This window comes from Phoenix dactylifera, chromosome 7 (assembly GCF_051530095.1).
Source record: "Phoenix dactylifera cultivar Ajwa chromosome 7, Ajwa_hap1_PhDact_Kaust_v1.1, whole genome shotgun sequence".
Taxonomy (NCBI): Eukaryota; Viridiplantae; Streptophyta; class Magnoliopsida; order Arecales; family Arecaceae; genus Phoenix; species Phoenix dactylifera.
In genome coordinates, this window is record NC_143196.1 from 32,653,622 (window position 1) to 32,666,464 (window position 12,843).

General features: G+C 39.1%; 1 protein-coding gene across 5 annotated transcripts in view; it reads right to left on the reverse strand.

Annotated features, from left to right (window-relative positions):
• Window positions 1-12,843, reverse strand: part of SOS1 (sodium proton exchanger, putative (NHX7) (SOS1)) — a 49,104-nt gene that overhangs the window by 4,617 nt on the left and 31,644 nt on the right. For 3 of the 5 annotated variants that reach the window (XM_088701773.2, XM_088701774.2, XM_088701775.2), the window contains 7 exons: window positions 10,154-10,207; window positions 9,963-10,070; window positions 9,404-9,635; window positions 6,318-6,398; window positions 1,000-1,302; window positions 353-450; window positions 28-159 (listed from right to left, as the gene is read on the reverse strand). In XM_088701773.2, coding sequence (XP_088557899.1) covers window positions 28-159; window positions 353-450; window positions 1,000-1,302; window positions 6,318-6,398; window positions 9,404-9,635; window positions 9,963-10,070; window positions 10,154-10,207 — 1,008 coding nt within the window. The remainder of the gene's footprint in view (window positions 1-27; window positions 160-352; window positions 451-999; window positions 1,303-6,317; window positions 6,399-9,403; window positions 9,636-9,962; window positions 10,071-10,153; window positions 10,208-12,843) is intronic. The other 2 variants (XM_008799878.6, XM_088701776.2) reach the window with 1 other exon arrangement.

Consider the following 12,843-nt stretch of genomic DNA (forward strand, 5'->3'; position numbering starts at 1 on the left):
CGAGCATGCATTAAAAGCACCAGCTACCTGCACAATATCATCTAGATGATACATCTCCTTTTGTTCTAGTAATCCAACCTTCTCAAGATTTTGCACATATTCACTCAGATGTTTCAATATTGAATATGTTACTTGTCTTGTTTTCACAGCACGAAGAACCTGAAATTATTCCAAATATGTTTATATAAAAATCATTGCTGACAAGCTCTACTATAACATACTAAAATGAAACAAATATGCTTACTAAAATGATGTTGGAATGTGACCATGAAGCTTACTGATTTCATAGAAACAATTCCAAACAATTTTTTAGTAGCTAATGATGTTGGTGCAAACAATAAGATTTGCATACCTGAGGGAATGTGACACGAACATCTTCCAAGAACTTTCTAGCTTCCTCCCCCTCAGCGTTGCTTTCATTAATGACAGTAGTAGCAATTTCACTGTCACCTAGCATAACAATAGCAAACCTTTAGGATTGCACTACGTGCAGATAATCAAGGACAATTCAAATATTCCTACTATTACATGAGATGTCAGCGATATTTAAGAACGAACATAACAGATAGTATACCCATAATTGAAAAATAATGATAAAATAATAAAATCATTCTGTCCATGAGCAGTTTGATCTAACCAGTCCTATCTTACTTTCACCAGAATTTCATATTATCTATCCAGTTTCATTTTACTCTCTTGTGGATATATTACCTTCCTGGCAAGTAACTCAAACTAGCTTTTCATTGTGCTGAGAAAACATGCACAAAACCATCTCAAGACAACAAGGTGTCTCAAATCACTGGAATTCGTGGAAATGATTTGCTAGTATCTGTGACATACTGTAAAAATTACTGAATCACATACATATAGAAACATTTACCACTGTATGTAATATACAATAATTGTAAAATTTGCCTTTAGATTTATGTTTCTTAACAGGACAGGCACCGGAAACATCTAATAACTGAGAGAAAAGGAAAAGAAAAGGAATTTACTTACCAATAAAATCATGAAGTTGCCTCGTAGCTATTCTGTGAGCACGAAGAAATGCAGCGCAAATATAACATGCTGACTCCAACCTTTCTACTGTGAAATATGTGATCAGCCTTCGAGGGAGTCTGCTCATTTGGAGGAATCTATAATAGCTTGGAAAATGGACATTTGACTTTAAACCCTTCCAATCACATAGAGGCTCACTAGATACCACATCCATAGCCTCATCAACAGATCGCATCAGAAGAATCGCAGTAGTCTGGCTTATCCTTCCCTCTTCAAGCATTCCCCAATAAGCAGCCTGCACACCTGAACAGGAAATAATTTCAGATGTATAAAAATAGTTTTGTTCAATTCAATCCATATTTTGCACAGAAATGGCATGCTCAGTGGTAAATGTGGTCCCACCAAATGCAGATCATTTGACAATAACAAAGAAATTGATACAAAGGGAATGGGCAGAACCCATATATGAATTTCCATTAAAATCAATAGCAGCTCAAATACTGCAGTTATAGGAGAACCAGGCAATCAGTTTGTAACATGAATGTAACTGCATGTATCACACCACAATCTGTGCAAGATGAGATGGAGCAAGCATGATATGGAGAAAACACCATTCACCAAGCAATAAGATAATTCAAAACAGAGCAACACTTTCCCCAAAAAGTAATAAATATAACTAAGATCGGATAAATCTAGAAAGAGTTGTCTCAAGCAATGATCTCCAAATCGACCCAACCAGGCAGTTTGGCCTGTACCGAACCAAACCGGTGCCAAGTCGGAATGGCTCAGTAGATCCAATCAGTTCGATTATAAAATCCATTCCCCCCTCCTGTTTGATGGTTCGAGAGCCTTTGAGGCTCTCTTCTTTGCTTCACTGTTGGATGCTACTCGCTCCCCCCCTCCTTTGATGCCAACCATCACCCATAAGCCTCCCCCCTCCTGCATTCACAACAACCCTTCTCCAAGGGTACGAGCCCTCCCCCAGCAAACATTGGCCCTCTTCCATGGTCCCCAAACCCCTGGTGCCCCCCGATCAAAGTCATCCCACCAAATCCCGATCAATTTGAGGGGATTTGCCACCGTGCATGGCATCCATGCTCCTAGCCAGCCAGAATAAGGGAGATTTCTCCTTTGCTTGATTCGAAACAACCCATTCTCTCTCTCTGTCTCTCCATCGGATGCCGCTCGCTCCCCCCCTCTTCAACGCCGTGACATTGTCACCAGTAAGCTTCCCTACTCTCCCTTCTCCCTCCCTCCCTTCCTCTCTCTCCCTCCCCCTCCCCCTCCCCCTCTCTCTCTCTCCCAATTTGGTACACCTCGAAATGGCATGGTACAAATCCATAACGTACTGAACCATTCACCGGCCAATACAAGCTCCAAAATCGACTTGGCAGACCTTGGTCTCAATTGTTCCAATAAGCATATCCAGTATTTACAACTAAACAAATTTCCATCTTAAACCATAGTTTGTAAAAGCACAAAAGGATAGTTTAAGACATCAGACAAACCTAGCAAGGCAGAGCAGGTTAAAATGACATCTTCTTCCAAAAAGAGAAGTAAAGATAATTGTAAGGACCATGAGATATCATCATATGATAAGTTGAATGCATTATTTGTAAGTTTTTTTTTAATTTTTTATGGCCAATAAGGGTTAGAGACCTAAATCTTAATGTTTTATTTTTTTGTATTTTAACTAAGTTATGGATTTAGTGCCATCCAATTCAAAAGTTGCAGTGTTGTTAAATCTTGTTACAAATTAAATTGGAACCAGAATAAGAAAAATCATGGTCTGCCATACCGCCATGAATTGTCTAAATCGGGGCGTACCAAACCGTACAACCCCTGAACCAGGGTGGTTTGGCATTTCGACATGGAACAAAGCCTGAATTGGGTAGTTTCGACCCGTACCAAGAAGACTTGTTTATTCTACTTAGTTCAAGGTAGTTCAAGCCCTATTCCGCCTCAAATGATTGAGAGGGAGGCAGAGAAGGCTCCCACGCCTTCTCTGGCTCTCTCTCTCTCTCTATTTTTTCTTCACTCAAAAAAAGTGGAAAACGAAGGGATATTTGCAAATTTCCGCACAAGTCAAATCCAAAATCAAGTAAAGGGCCCTCTCCCCTTCCCTCTTCCCTTTTTTCTTTTTCATGCTAAAAATGAGCCAAAATGGAAAAAATAAGGTACATCATGCTAAATTTTGGATTTTTGGCATGATTTTATAATATGTTGTGGATCTACAAATTATCTACATAATGCAGCTAAAATCATAATTTTTGGGCAATCATCTAAAATCCTAAGAAGGTCAACGATCTAGATCCTCTTACAGATGCTCCTACAATGGTTGCGAGTGCAACTGGTCTACCTTCATCTTGATCCACGGCAAACAGAGGAACCACCTTACATGAAAGCATTTGAATGACTTGGTTTATGTTTATTACAATCTAAGGCTCAATTAAGTGTAATGAAAAGGAAGTAGAGTTGAAATATGACAATCACTTCGCAATGATTTCATATATGATAAGAAGGAACGGATGATTGGTTTGGCTTGAGGGCCAGCAAAAGCCAAAGCTTGACGAACCAAAATCGTCTCCTCGACCAGCCAATTTCATATCAAGGAAGGCTGGGGTGGATGTAGAACAATGGGCAAAACAACATATGCCACGGTCACATCTAGCCGAGCAGCAATAGAGGTCAAGGGGAGTCAATCATCATCACAAGGCTCCATGTATGACATATCTTACCCAGAGATTTGATAGAGAAATGCTAAAAAGAGGCCACCATGGTACCCACTCTAGTCAGGCAGGGTGACAAGTGCACTCGAATTGCCTAATAGAGCAAGGAGAGCAGGGGCATCCAAGGAAGGAATGCAGTTCCTCATAGTCAGCAAGAAAGGAAAGAAAGAAAACTGTAGTTCCATTGAAGAGAGTGGATGAAGAGTCTGTTTACTTTAATTCAAAGACTAGTATACCCTTGGATAATTGGTTGCCCAGATCATCTCGCAATACCAGCAATGATGACAATGATAGTTCGAGCGACAGTGCATCTGGTAGCCAAAAACAACGATGGACATGGCATGACTGAATATGACTCAGCCCCAGGATCTTTGATTCATCGACAAGTCTCAACTCAATCATGCCATATAAGATAAGGACTAGATACATGTTAGGAATTGTGTCCTAAAAGTCAATCGTCAGCCTGTTGATGATTGAATTGTATATAAATTAATAAATTAATAAAATGTTATTTGGCATTATTCATCATATATATTTTGTACATCTTCTATATTTTGTACATCTTCTTGAACTCTTGTAATGTGATGAAGTCCTTAGAATTCTTTTTAAAGATAAAGGAGGATTTGTCTATGAGTCCTTAAACTTGTTCGCGATCAAACGATATGCTATTATTAGGACAATAGCATTATCAAGAATAGGTCATTGTGTGCTATATCGCTGGTTGTCCTCTTAACCAAGGAGTGTAGAGATACTGATATGCCACACAGGTGAAGTGTAGGAGTGCATTTCACTGAACGTGACCAGTTCCAGAACGCTCTGCTGTCAAAAGATGTTCGGAGTGGATATGAGTATATGTGTCCCTCCGATCTGAGATCACCACGGTGACTAGTAAGCAACTCACTGTACTTTGGTACCGGACTATCTGAGTTTCTAATTCAGTATCAGAAGATTACTAGATGCAGTCAAGTACTTGCAAAGTCGGTGTGTGAGTCAAGATAGAATTGACCCCTCCTGGTGATAGAAGATAATGCCCTTATGTTCAATTTAGCAAAACCTTGGCCAAGGTAATCCTTGTGAGGAGTCACAGGATTTGTAAAGTTGAAACACATATTGGATGAACTGATTAAAGAGTTGACAGTGAACTCTGAAGTCATCCTAAGCATTTGGAGTCATAGAGATGAATTATACGGTAACCATAGTCCAAGGGTTCATGAATATAGCTTTGCAATCATTCGGCCTATCCAGACGTCGGGTACGATTGCTAGATAATCATTTCGATTAGTACAGAAAGTTGTTCTTGCGCTACCGGCTTAGATTCGAACCTATGGGGTCACACGCATAGAAGGTTCTAGATTGATCAAATGGCTGATTGATGATTAAGAATCATTCAGAAGTAATTTGGTCAATTCGATTGACAAATTATCCTAAGCAAAAGTTGCAGTAAAATAATTATTGAATTATTGGAGGATTAATTAGCAATTAGATTGCTAATGAACTCAATTTGATTGAGTAATTGGGCTTAGGTTGAGCCAAATTGAATAGGATTCAATTTGGGCTACATTAGGGTTTGACCTAATTGGATTGGGTTCGACCCAAGTAGATTGAGCTTGACCCAATTGATGGAACTTGACCCAATTAGATTGGACTTGACCCAAGTCAATTAGAAGTCCTTATTTGATAAGGATTATGAGTTCAAAAATTCAGAATTAGATAAAGAGAAGAATTCCTAAATTTTAGGAGTCTAACTTTATCTTTTGGAGAAAATTGATACCTCATCCTTATCCCCTTGGTAATCTTTCTTAGAGGAGTGTTCCACGAAATTAAGAGGGATTATTCTCCTCTTAGCTGCCGTATTTTTCAGGATTTTTGGAGATTTTATCAGCCAAATAAGTTGGCAAAATAGAGGTGTGGCGTGGGGGGGTCCAAGGCTATAAAAGGACCTCCACGCCTAGGGTTCATGAGATGCTCCTTTGGATTTTCAAAAGAATTCTGAAAATTTTGAGATTGGGCCGTCCTCTTCTCCTTCCTCTCCTTCATCTCCATCCTTCATCCTCTCAAAGAATAATCAAAGGTTGAGTACTTCGAAAGAGAAAAGGTTCAGCCATTGCAGCACCTCTGCGCGAGCTAGCACTTCCGCAGATATCGATCTTCCTGGAGCTTCACGTGGACGATCTATAGAGGCTGGACGCATGTACGGCTACAGAGCGTGATCAAGGAGTCATCAAAGACCTCTAGCGAATCAGGTATGAGATTTGATCTCATTATAAATTAAGATTAGATCTTAACATGGTTGTTGAAATTTCAGGATTGTATGTTAGACATACAATCAAAGTTTCATGTTTTATATAAATATTTAAATCTTAGTTTTTATTTTTATGGTAGAGATAAGATCTCAAGCATGCATGAAAATTAAAGAGTTTAATTTTTAATTGCTTCCGCTGATTTCTAGAAAAAATTTAAAATCATGCATGCAACCCGCAAGGGTTCCTTTCAATACACAACCTAGTAGAGCCCACAAGGATACCATAGCATATAAGAGACGGAGCCTCTCGAGATCGTTCAGAAAGTAAAGCTGCTGCAACAAATAACCTTGCATATGGAGTAGGATCCTTGCACATATCTGGATCTGAGTTGCATTCCGAACCCAATTCCACACAGCCAGGCTATGACCTGCATAGATATCCATCATCTGAGGCATCATATTCAAGTGGCTACTATCCTCCACAACCTTAGGCAGCTTATGGGGTTTCGATAGCCAGTCTAGTATCAGATAGAGGATCAGTATTATGGTTAGAAAGTTGGAGTAACATCCCAAGCCGGATGCAATCCGATGTCTATGAAGAACATACACTCCACAAAATTTTGGATGTTCATATGCATTTTGTACTGTCTATTCAGTTATGTTACAATTACATTAATTATACTTCAAATCCATTTGACGATAAAAAGGACATCAAAACAACAAAATATTAAATGAAACAATCACAATGATTAAAATAGTGACTGAAAATAAAAAAAGGGCAAAAGAAAAAAAGAAAAAAAGAAACATGGTGTATTGGTCAGATGATCGGTATGCTATACCATACCATGCATTGTATCGTACCGAATTGATACCATATAGTATTGGTCACCAACCGATACAACACTCAGCATCGATTTGGCAGACCTTGAGTGAAATACAAACACAACACAGCCTATATACTAAAACATCAAATCTACAATGAAGAGAATGACTGGTAGAGTTCCGGTACCATCTTCAAATAATATTAGCAATTGTGAAAATCGATCACCAAATTTCAAGGTCAAGACCATTGAGATTTTAAGAAAGCATTGTATGCCAAGCAATCATTGAGATGAGCTCTCAACCTCACATAATCAGCTTGTACAGACATCCACTCATGCAATATTGCACTATTTTATGCTATCCATGAAAGCCTTCGAATCAATTTCTTGTTTTGGAGCATGAAACTAAAGACCCAATGGGAGCAAGAAAATAAGTAATGTTTAAATTGTTTCCAGTGAGACTGATTTGATGTGTAAAAATCATATTTATGCCAACATTCTAAAGGTTGATGTCCATAGTCAAGTTAATTAAGATCATAGATAGAATGTCAAATAAACCTTTAGTCAATAATAGTCATGCAAATTAAAAATTAAAAAATAGTCAATAATAGTCATATATCAAATTAAAAAACAAATAAACCTTCAGTCAATAATAGTCATGCACTAGAGGTTCTTGATCTCTCTATTGACCTCCAATCTATGATGGTGTATAGTTTGGGGGCAAGTCCCAATAAAAGATCAGTAATCTGGTGCCGTGTAACTCATGGAAAAAGAGATAGATGACATCAACTATTAGTGGGTGACATAGCTTAACATATACACTTCTATATAAAATTGAAGCCAATGGCATGAACACATGCTAGCAATAGATGTGCATATATTAATATGCACAATATACCAACTCTTAAAGTGTTAAAATTGTATAAATACTAATCCTAGCTATTGTTAAAGTCTTATCCTAGCTATTTGTTTTCCGTTTTATGAATACTAATTCCCCAAGCATTCTTGTTTACAGCTTTCATGTTATTTCAAGCTTTTTAAGATCCTCCATCACAACTTTCATCAATGTAACCTTAGGATTTCCTTCCTTTTACTACATCTATCAACAAAAACTAAACTACCTCTCTTTATTAAAGCCCCCAGATCAGAACTAATCACATTTCATTGCTAAAATTTGAACCCAGACATCTGGAAGCCAGAAAGACAGGAAGAGAAGCAAGTGTGAAAGGTCCAGAAAGAGAAGAGAAAAATAGAAGAAAACAAAAAGGTGTAGGAGCAAAGCCACTACAAAGTCTGTTAAACAGACAAGCCAAGGAAAAATTCCATGAAAATAACAACATCCTAAATTCCTTAGGCGAAAAAGCAATTCTGGAGACTACCAACTCATAACTAATTTTCATCATGGAATGGTTTCTTTCCTCCCAAACTCCCCGCCGCATGATGTTGAAAGCAAGGAAAGAATAACGGTGCTGAACCGGCCGGTTCAGGGCATACTGAATCGGTTGCCAGCAAGGTTCAACTAGTCGAAATGGGTTATAAAAGCCTTAGTCCTATTCGAAACTTTGTTTGATGCTTCATTCCCCTTCAAAGCCCTTGATCCCTGTCACAAGGGTGGTGGAAGAAACATCCAGGTGAGTCTCTCTCATCATGGTTTGTCGAATCGGACCGAACTATTCGGTTCACCCTGTACCGAACCAAACTGGTGCGGAATTGGCACGGTTCGGTGTTATTTTTAGAAAATAGCGTGAACTGCTCCAAGTCGGACGATTCAGAGCGGAACTGGTTCGCCACCCCCCCCCCTCAATATCTCAAAAGGCTTGAAAATAGTCTATCGAACCAGGGTGAATCGTCTGGTTCACCTCGTACTAAACCGGTAGCTTACCGGCACAGGGTCCGGTACCGATTCGGCTAACCTTATCTCTCTCTTCCTCCCTCCCTCCCTCTCTCTCTTGGTCCCCATCGCCGGATCCGGAGTTCCCGAAGCTCTCGGAGCTCCCCGAAGGCCTTGGCCTCTCCCTCCCTCTCTCTCCCCCCTTCCTCTCCTTCCTACTCTCCTTTCCCTCCTTTCTTCTCCTTTCCCTCCCTCTCTCCTCCTCCCTCTCTCCCTCCCTCTCCTTGTTTCGGTACGGTCGAGCACGGTACAATACAAACCTGTATCATGCTGAACCAGTCACCAACCAGTACAAGCCCCGATACCAGTTTAACAAACCTTGGCTAAACGAAAATAGGGCCTCCCACATACATGCAATGAGATGACTAAACTATAAATGAAGAGAGTAGAGATAGAAATAGGGAACAAAAAAGATCATAATGGAGCAACCACCAGCACAATATAATCTTCAACAATTTAAAAAGATAACTAAGCAACTGGAGTGATAGGAAGATTGTCCAATGTATGCAAAATATAAAGAAATAAGCGTCTATGATAGTTGTTGGATGGCATCATAAAAGAAGACAACTATATATGCCAGAACTTAGCTAACCGAACATGTGTGCATGCGTGTGCGCATATATTCTTTTCGGTGCACAACTGATGCGGGATTAAACACACATCCGCACCATGTCCTCACACTATGAATACAACAGGAACATGAAAATGTGAGACAGCTTACCATTTAGAAGGCGTACCCGAATGTCTCTCAAATTCATAGACTGCAGATGATACTCACTTTCAGTAACAGTGTGAGGATGTACCTGTCCTTCATCCAAGTTACTTAAGCAAGTGATATATCTCTGCACAGTGGGCCAATCAGCAGGCCCTAGTTCCTCATCATCCCCAAGATCGCCAAATGCCTCCAAGGCCTTGTTTAACATTTCATACCTCGTATAGTTCAATATACGAATCTGCAATTACAAGCAGATACAAATATAAAACTGCAATGTGATTCTACGTAACTATCTATCGTCCCCAATTTCACAAACTCAAGAATAATTACATCTAGATAATTTCAGAAAGGAACAATGCATAATTGAGATGTATCATCTACCCATAGTCACACCATCGTCCAACATACAAATTTGAAACCTTGCAAATATCATTGCCCCCCCACCCCCCAAAATCCACCCCAACATTGAGAGAGAGAGAGAGAGAGAAAGAAAAGAAAGAAAAAGAAACATTAGAACAATATAATATGCAAGGAAATAGAAAAGACAAAAAAACAATAAAATAACCTTTGTCGCTGAGAGTTTATCCATTTTAAGAAGATGCAAGAAGAACTGAGTAGTTGATCCATTGATAGTCAGCGTCAGGAAAACAATCCCACCAGTGAAGAATACAAACTGCAACATGCATCATCATATCTGAGGAGACCATAATCAAAAAATAACAAGAAAATTTTTGTAACTCTAACACAAAAACATACCAATGTTCCAACTTCTGGTTTGAGATGAGTTTGGTCCAAGTTATCGCTAGCACGCTAAGAAAAATATCAAAATAAATAATTAAAAAATAATGAAGCATAAAGGGAAATGCATTCAATCAGTAGATACATGTCTAACTACACTATACAGTAGAGAAGAGAAAATGTATTTGCATTAAAAAAAAAAATCTATACAATGAGTTTAGTAATATGGAAATAAAAAGCACGTCATTAGGGGACCAATTAAAAATATACATTCAACTGTACACAAGGTGTGCTCACCAACATAGCAAGATATCAGAAGAGGATACGATAAAGGAAAAAATAAATACAAAAACTATAAAAAAATTATTCACATGTTGATCCGACCCTCTAGCCCACCCCTTGGACTCACGCACCATGAATTTGCTAAGGGAGATGTAATGAGAGATATGGAAGTACTTTCTAAAGTCTGCAATTCTATAACCTGAAAGAAAGGTAGGGCACTGAAAGCATTTAAACAGGATACTGGCAAGTGGCAGCCCACTACTTATATGGCTCTCCTATCCCCCACCCCCCCCTCCCACTTCTCTCTCACGGCAAACAAAAAACCAAAAAAAGAAAGGGATAAAAAAGTTACTAAAAAACACAGTAGCCATTGAAAAGGCACTCAAAGGCCAAAGCTTCAGCAAGAAAACTGCAATTCGTGGTGTTATCAGCCTAAGTAGCATTGAAATGTGAAGAAGGCTTAAGTGAAAAACTGAAAGATAGAAACATTGTATAGACCAAGGTTTGCCGTCTCAGTACCAGACCTCGTACTAGTACCATACTGGTACTATGTCGGTATGGGGACACCTGTACAGATGTTAACTAACACATGCATGACAACTATGCAAAATACGGGACACCTGTGTCAGGAGTCAAAATCATAACCCACACACTGCACATTGATGAACTGCACATACGCCGGAGGTAGCTGCTTTATCAAAAACTAGTTGAGGATCATGAAGTTAGCAAAATAGACGGTTCCTGTTCCCAAATAAAAGCATTTAGATACTTTTAATCTCATTTTAAATTTTCAAATTCGGAACTAGCCAAATTAGGTTGACGACCAAACTACCAAAAGATCACTATCCTTTCTTTGGTTCTCTACAATTATTCTCTTTGTGCCAAAGCATTTTTCAGCTGAAAAACCACATAATTTAATAACTGTTCTTTTCCAGTTCTCAAAGTAGCAAGAATTTTCAGCTAGGACACCACATGATTTAATGGATGATCTTGGAAGATCACTATTCAAAATTCTTTTTCTTTTTTCATAGTTTGTTGTCACCACTCACCACTCTGTTCTTCAACAAAAATTTACAGCAAGGTCCGCCAAACCCGTACCGGAACTCATACCGATCAGCATACGGTATGCTTGGGCATGCTGGTTTGGAACCGACACGCCCATTTTTTTTAAGCTTTTAGGTTTGCTCTATTGGTAATCAATTTTTTTCAATAATTTTAAGTATAATTTGATGTTTCTTAATATTTTCTGATGTTTCTATGATTCTGATATAATCTAAATGATGCATTTTGTTGTTTTAAAGTGATACAAAACATAAAATGATTAGTGAGATGTTGCATACTACAAGAAGAAACATGAAATATCCTAAAATCAACTAGTGAGATGGACAATATAAAATAATACAATCAATTACATATATTTAAAGTACAACATACACCGATATCTACAATCTCGTCGAGTGGCAATGCCTCTCGTAGATATCTGAATCATTAGCATAGTCGGAAGGCATATTAGCTCACCCCTCTAACCAAGCGGCGTTATAGTCCTATACGCTTATCCCATAATGAATGCGCTCTAGGTTATAAGCACTTTCGGATCTCTTGCTAAAGCTTTGGCTCTAAGAGATGTCTTATAGCTAATAATACGGTTGTGGAGGGGCCCATCCAAATATACCAGCAGCAAAATCCGACCCATAAGATGCTCCGAACTACGTAAGATAGTAGCCACCAGAAGACAATGTCTCGAATGCATCATATTTATATTTGTATCCGTATGTGTCATAGGTTGTCTGTAACTGCGGATAATGGGATCTAGTATACGACTCGAAACCTGATACATCTATGAATCTTTCTCCACGTGCAAAGTCCTCTACAGCTGCATCGCGTCCTCCTGAATTACCTCAAAGAGTCCATCTCAGACCTATAGTACTTATTGTCTGTTGCATTAGATAGAATATGGTTGAAGTGAAACCAGAATTCAGTTGCTCACCACATATTCTTCTTATCCTTCTTTAGCATTGTCAATCCTCTACTGCTTCGAATCCTTGCTAGAGAAGGCATGTAGATCTAAATCATAGATAGAGACTCCTAATGGAATCTCTGGAGCACTTTTTGCTATCAAAAGCCCTCAGTATAGATGCAATACGGCTACCGCCTCTACTAACGGCCTCCATAACTGAGGTCCTCCTGAGCTCTAAATCCGTCCTGTTGCTCACAGAACTAGAGCATGACTCATAGTGTGAGAGCCCAAATTGAGCTTTATGCCCGGCTACCTCATCCTACTGCCACTAATCATCTAGGCTCGCCTTAATGGTGGCCTGGATCTGCCTCCTTGTCATTTGGAGCGGACGCCTTCTCTGACTTTTTGGAGTGATAGAAATGTGGCATTGCCATTCGACGGTCCACCTTCACCTTCTTGACAACTCTCC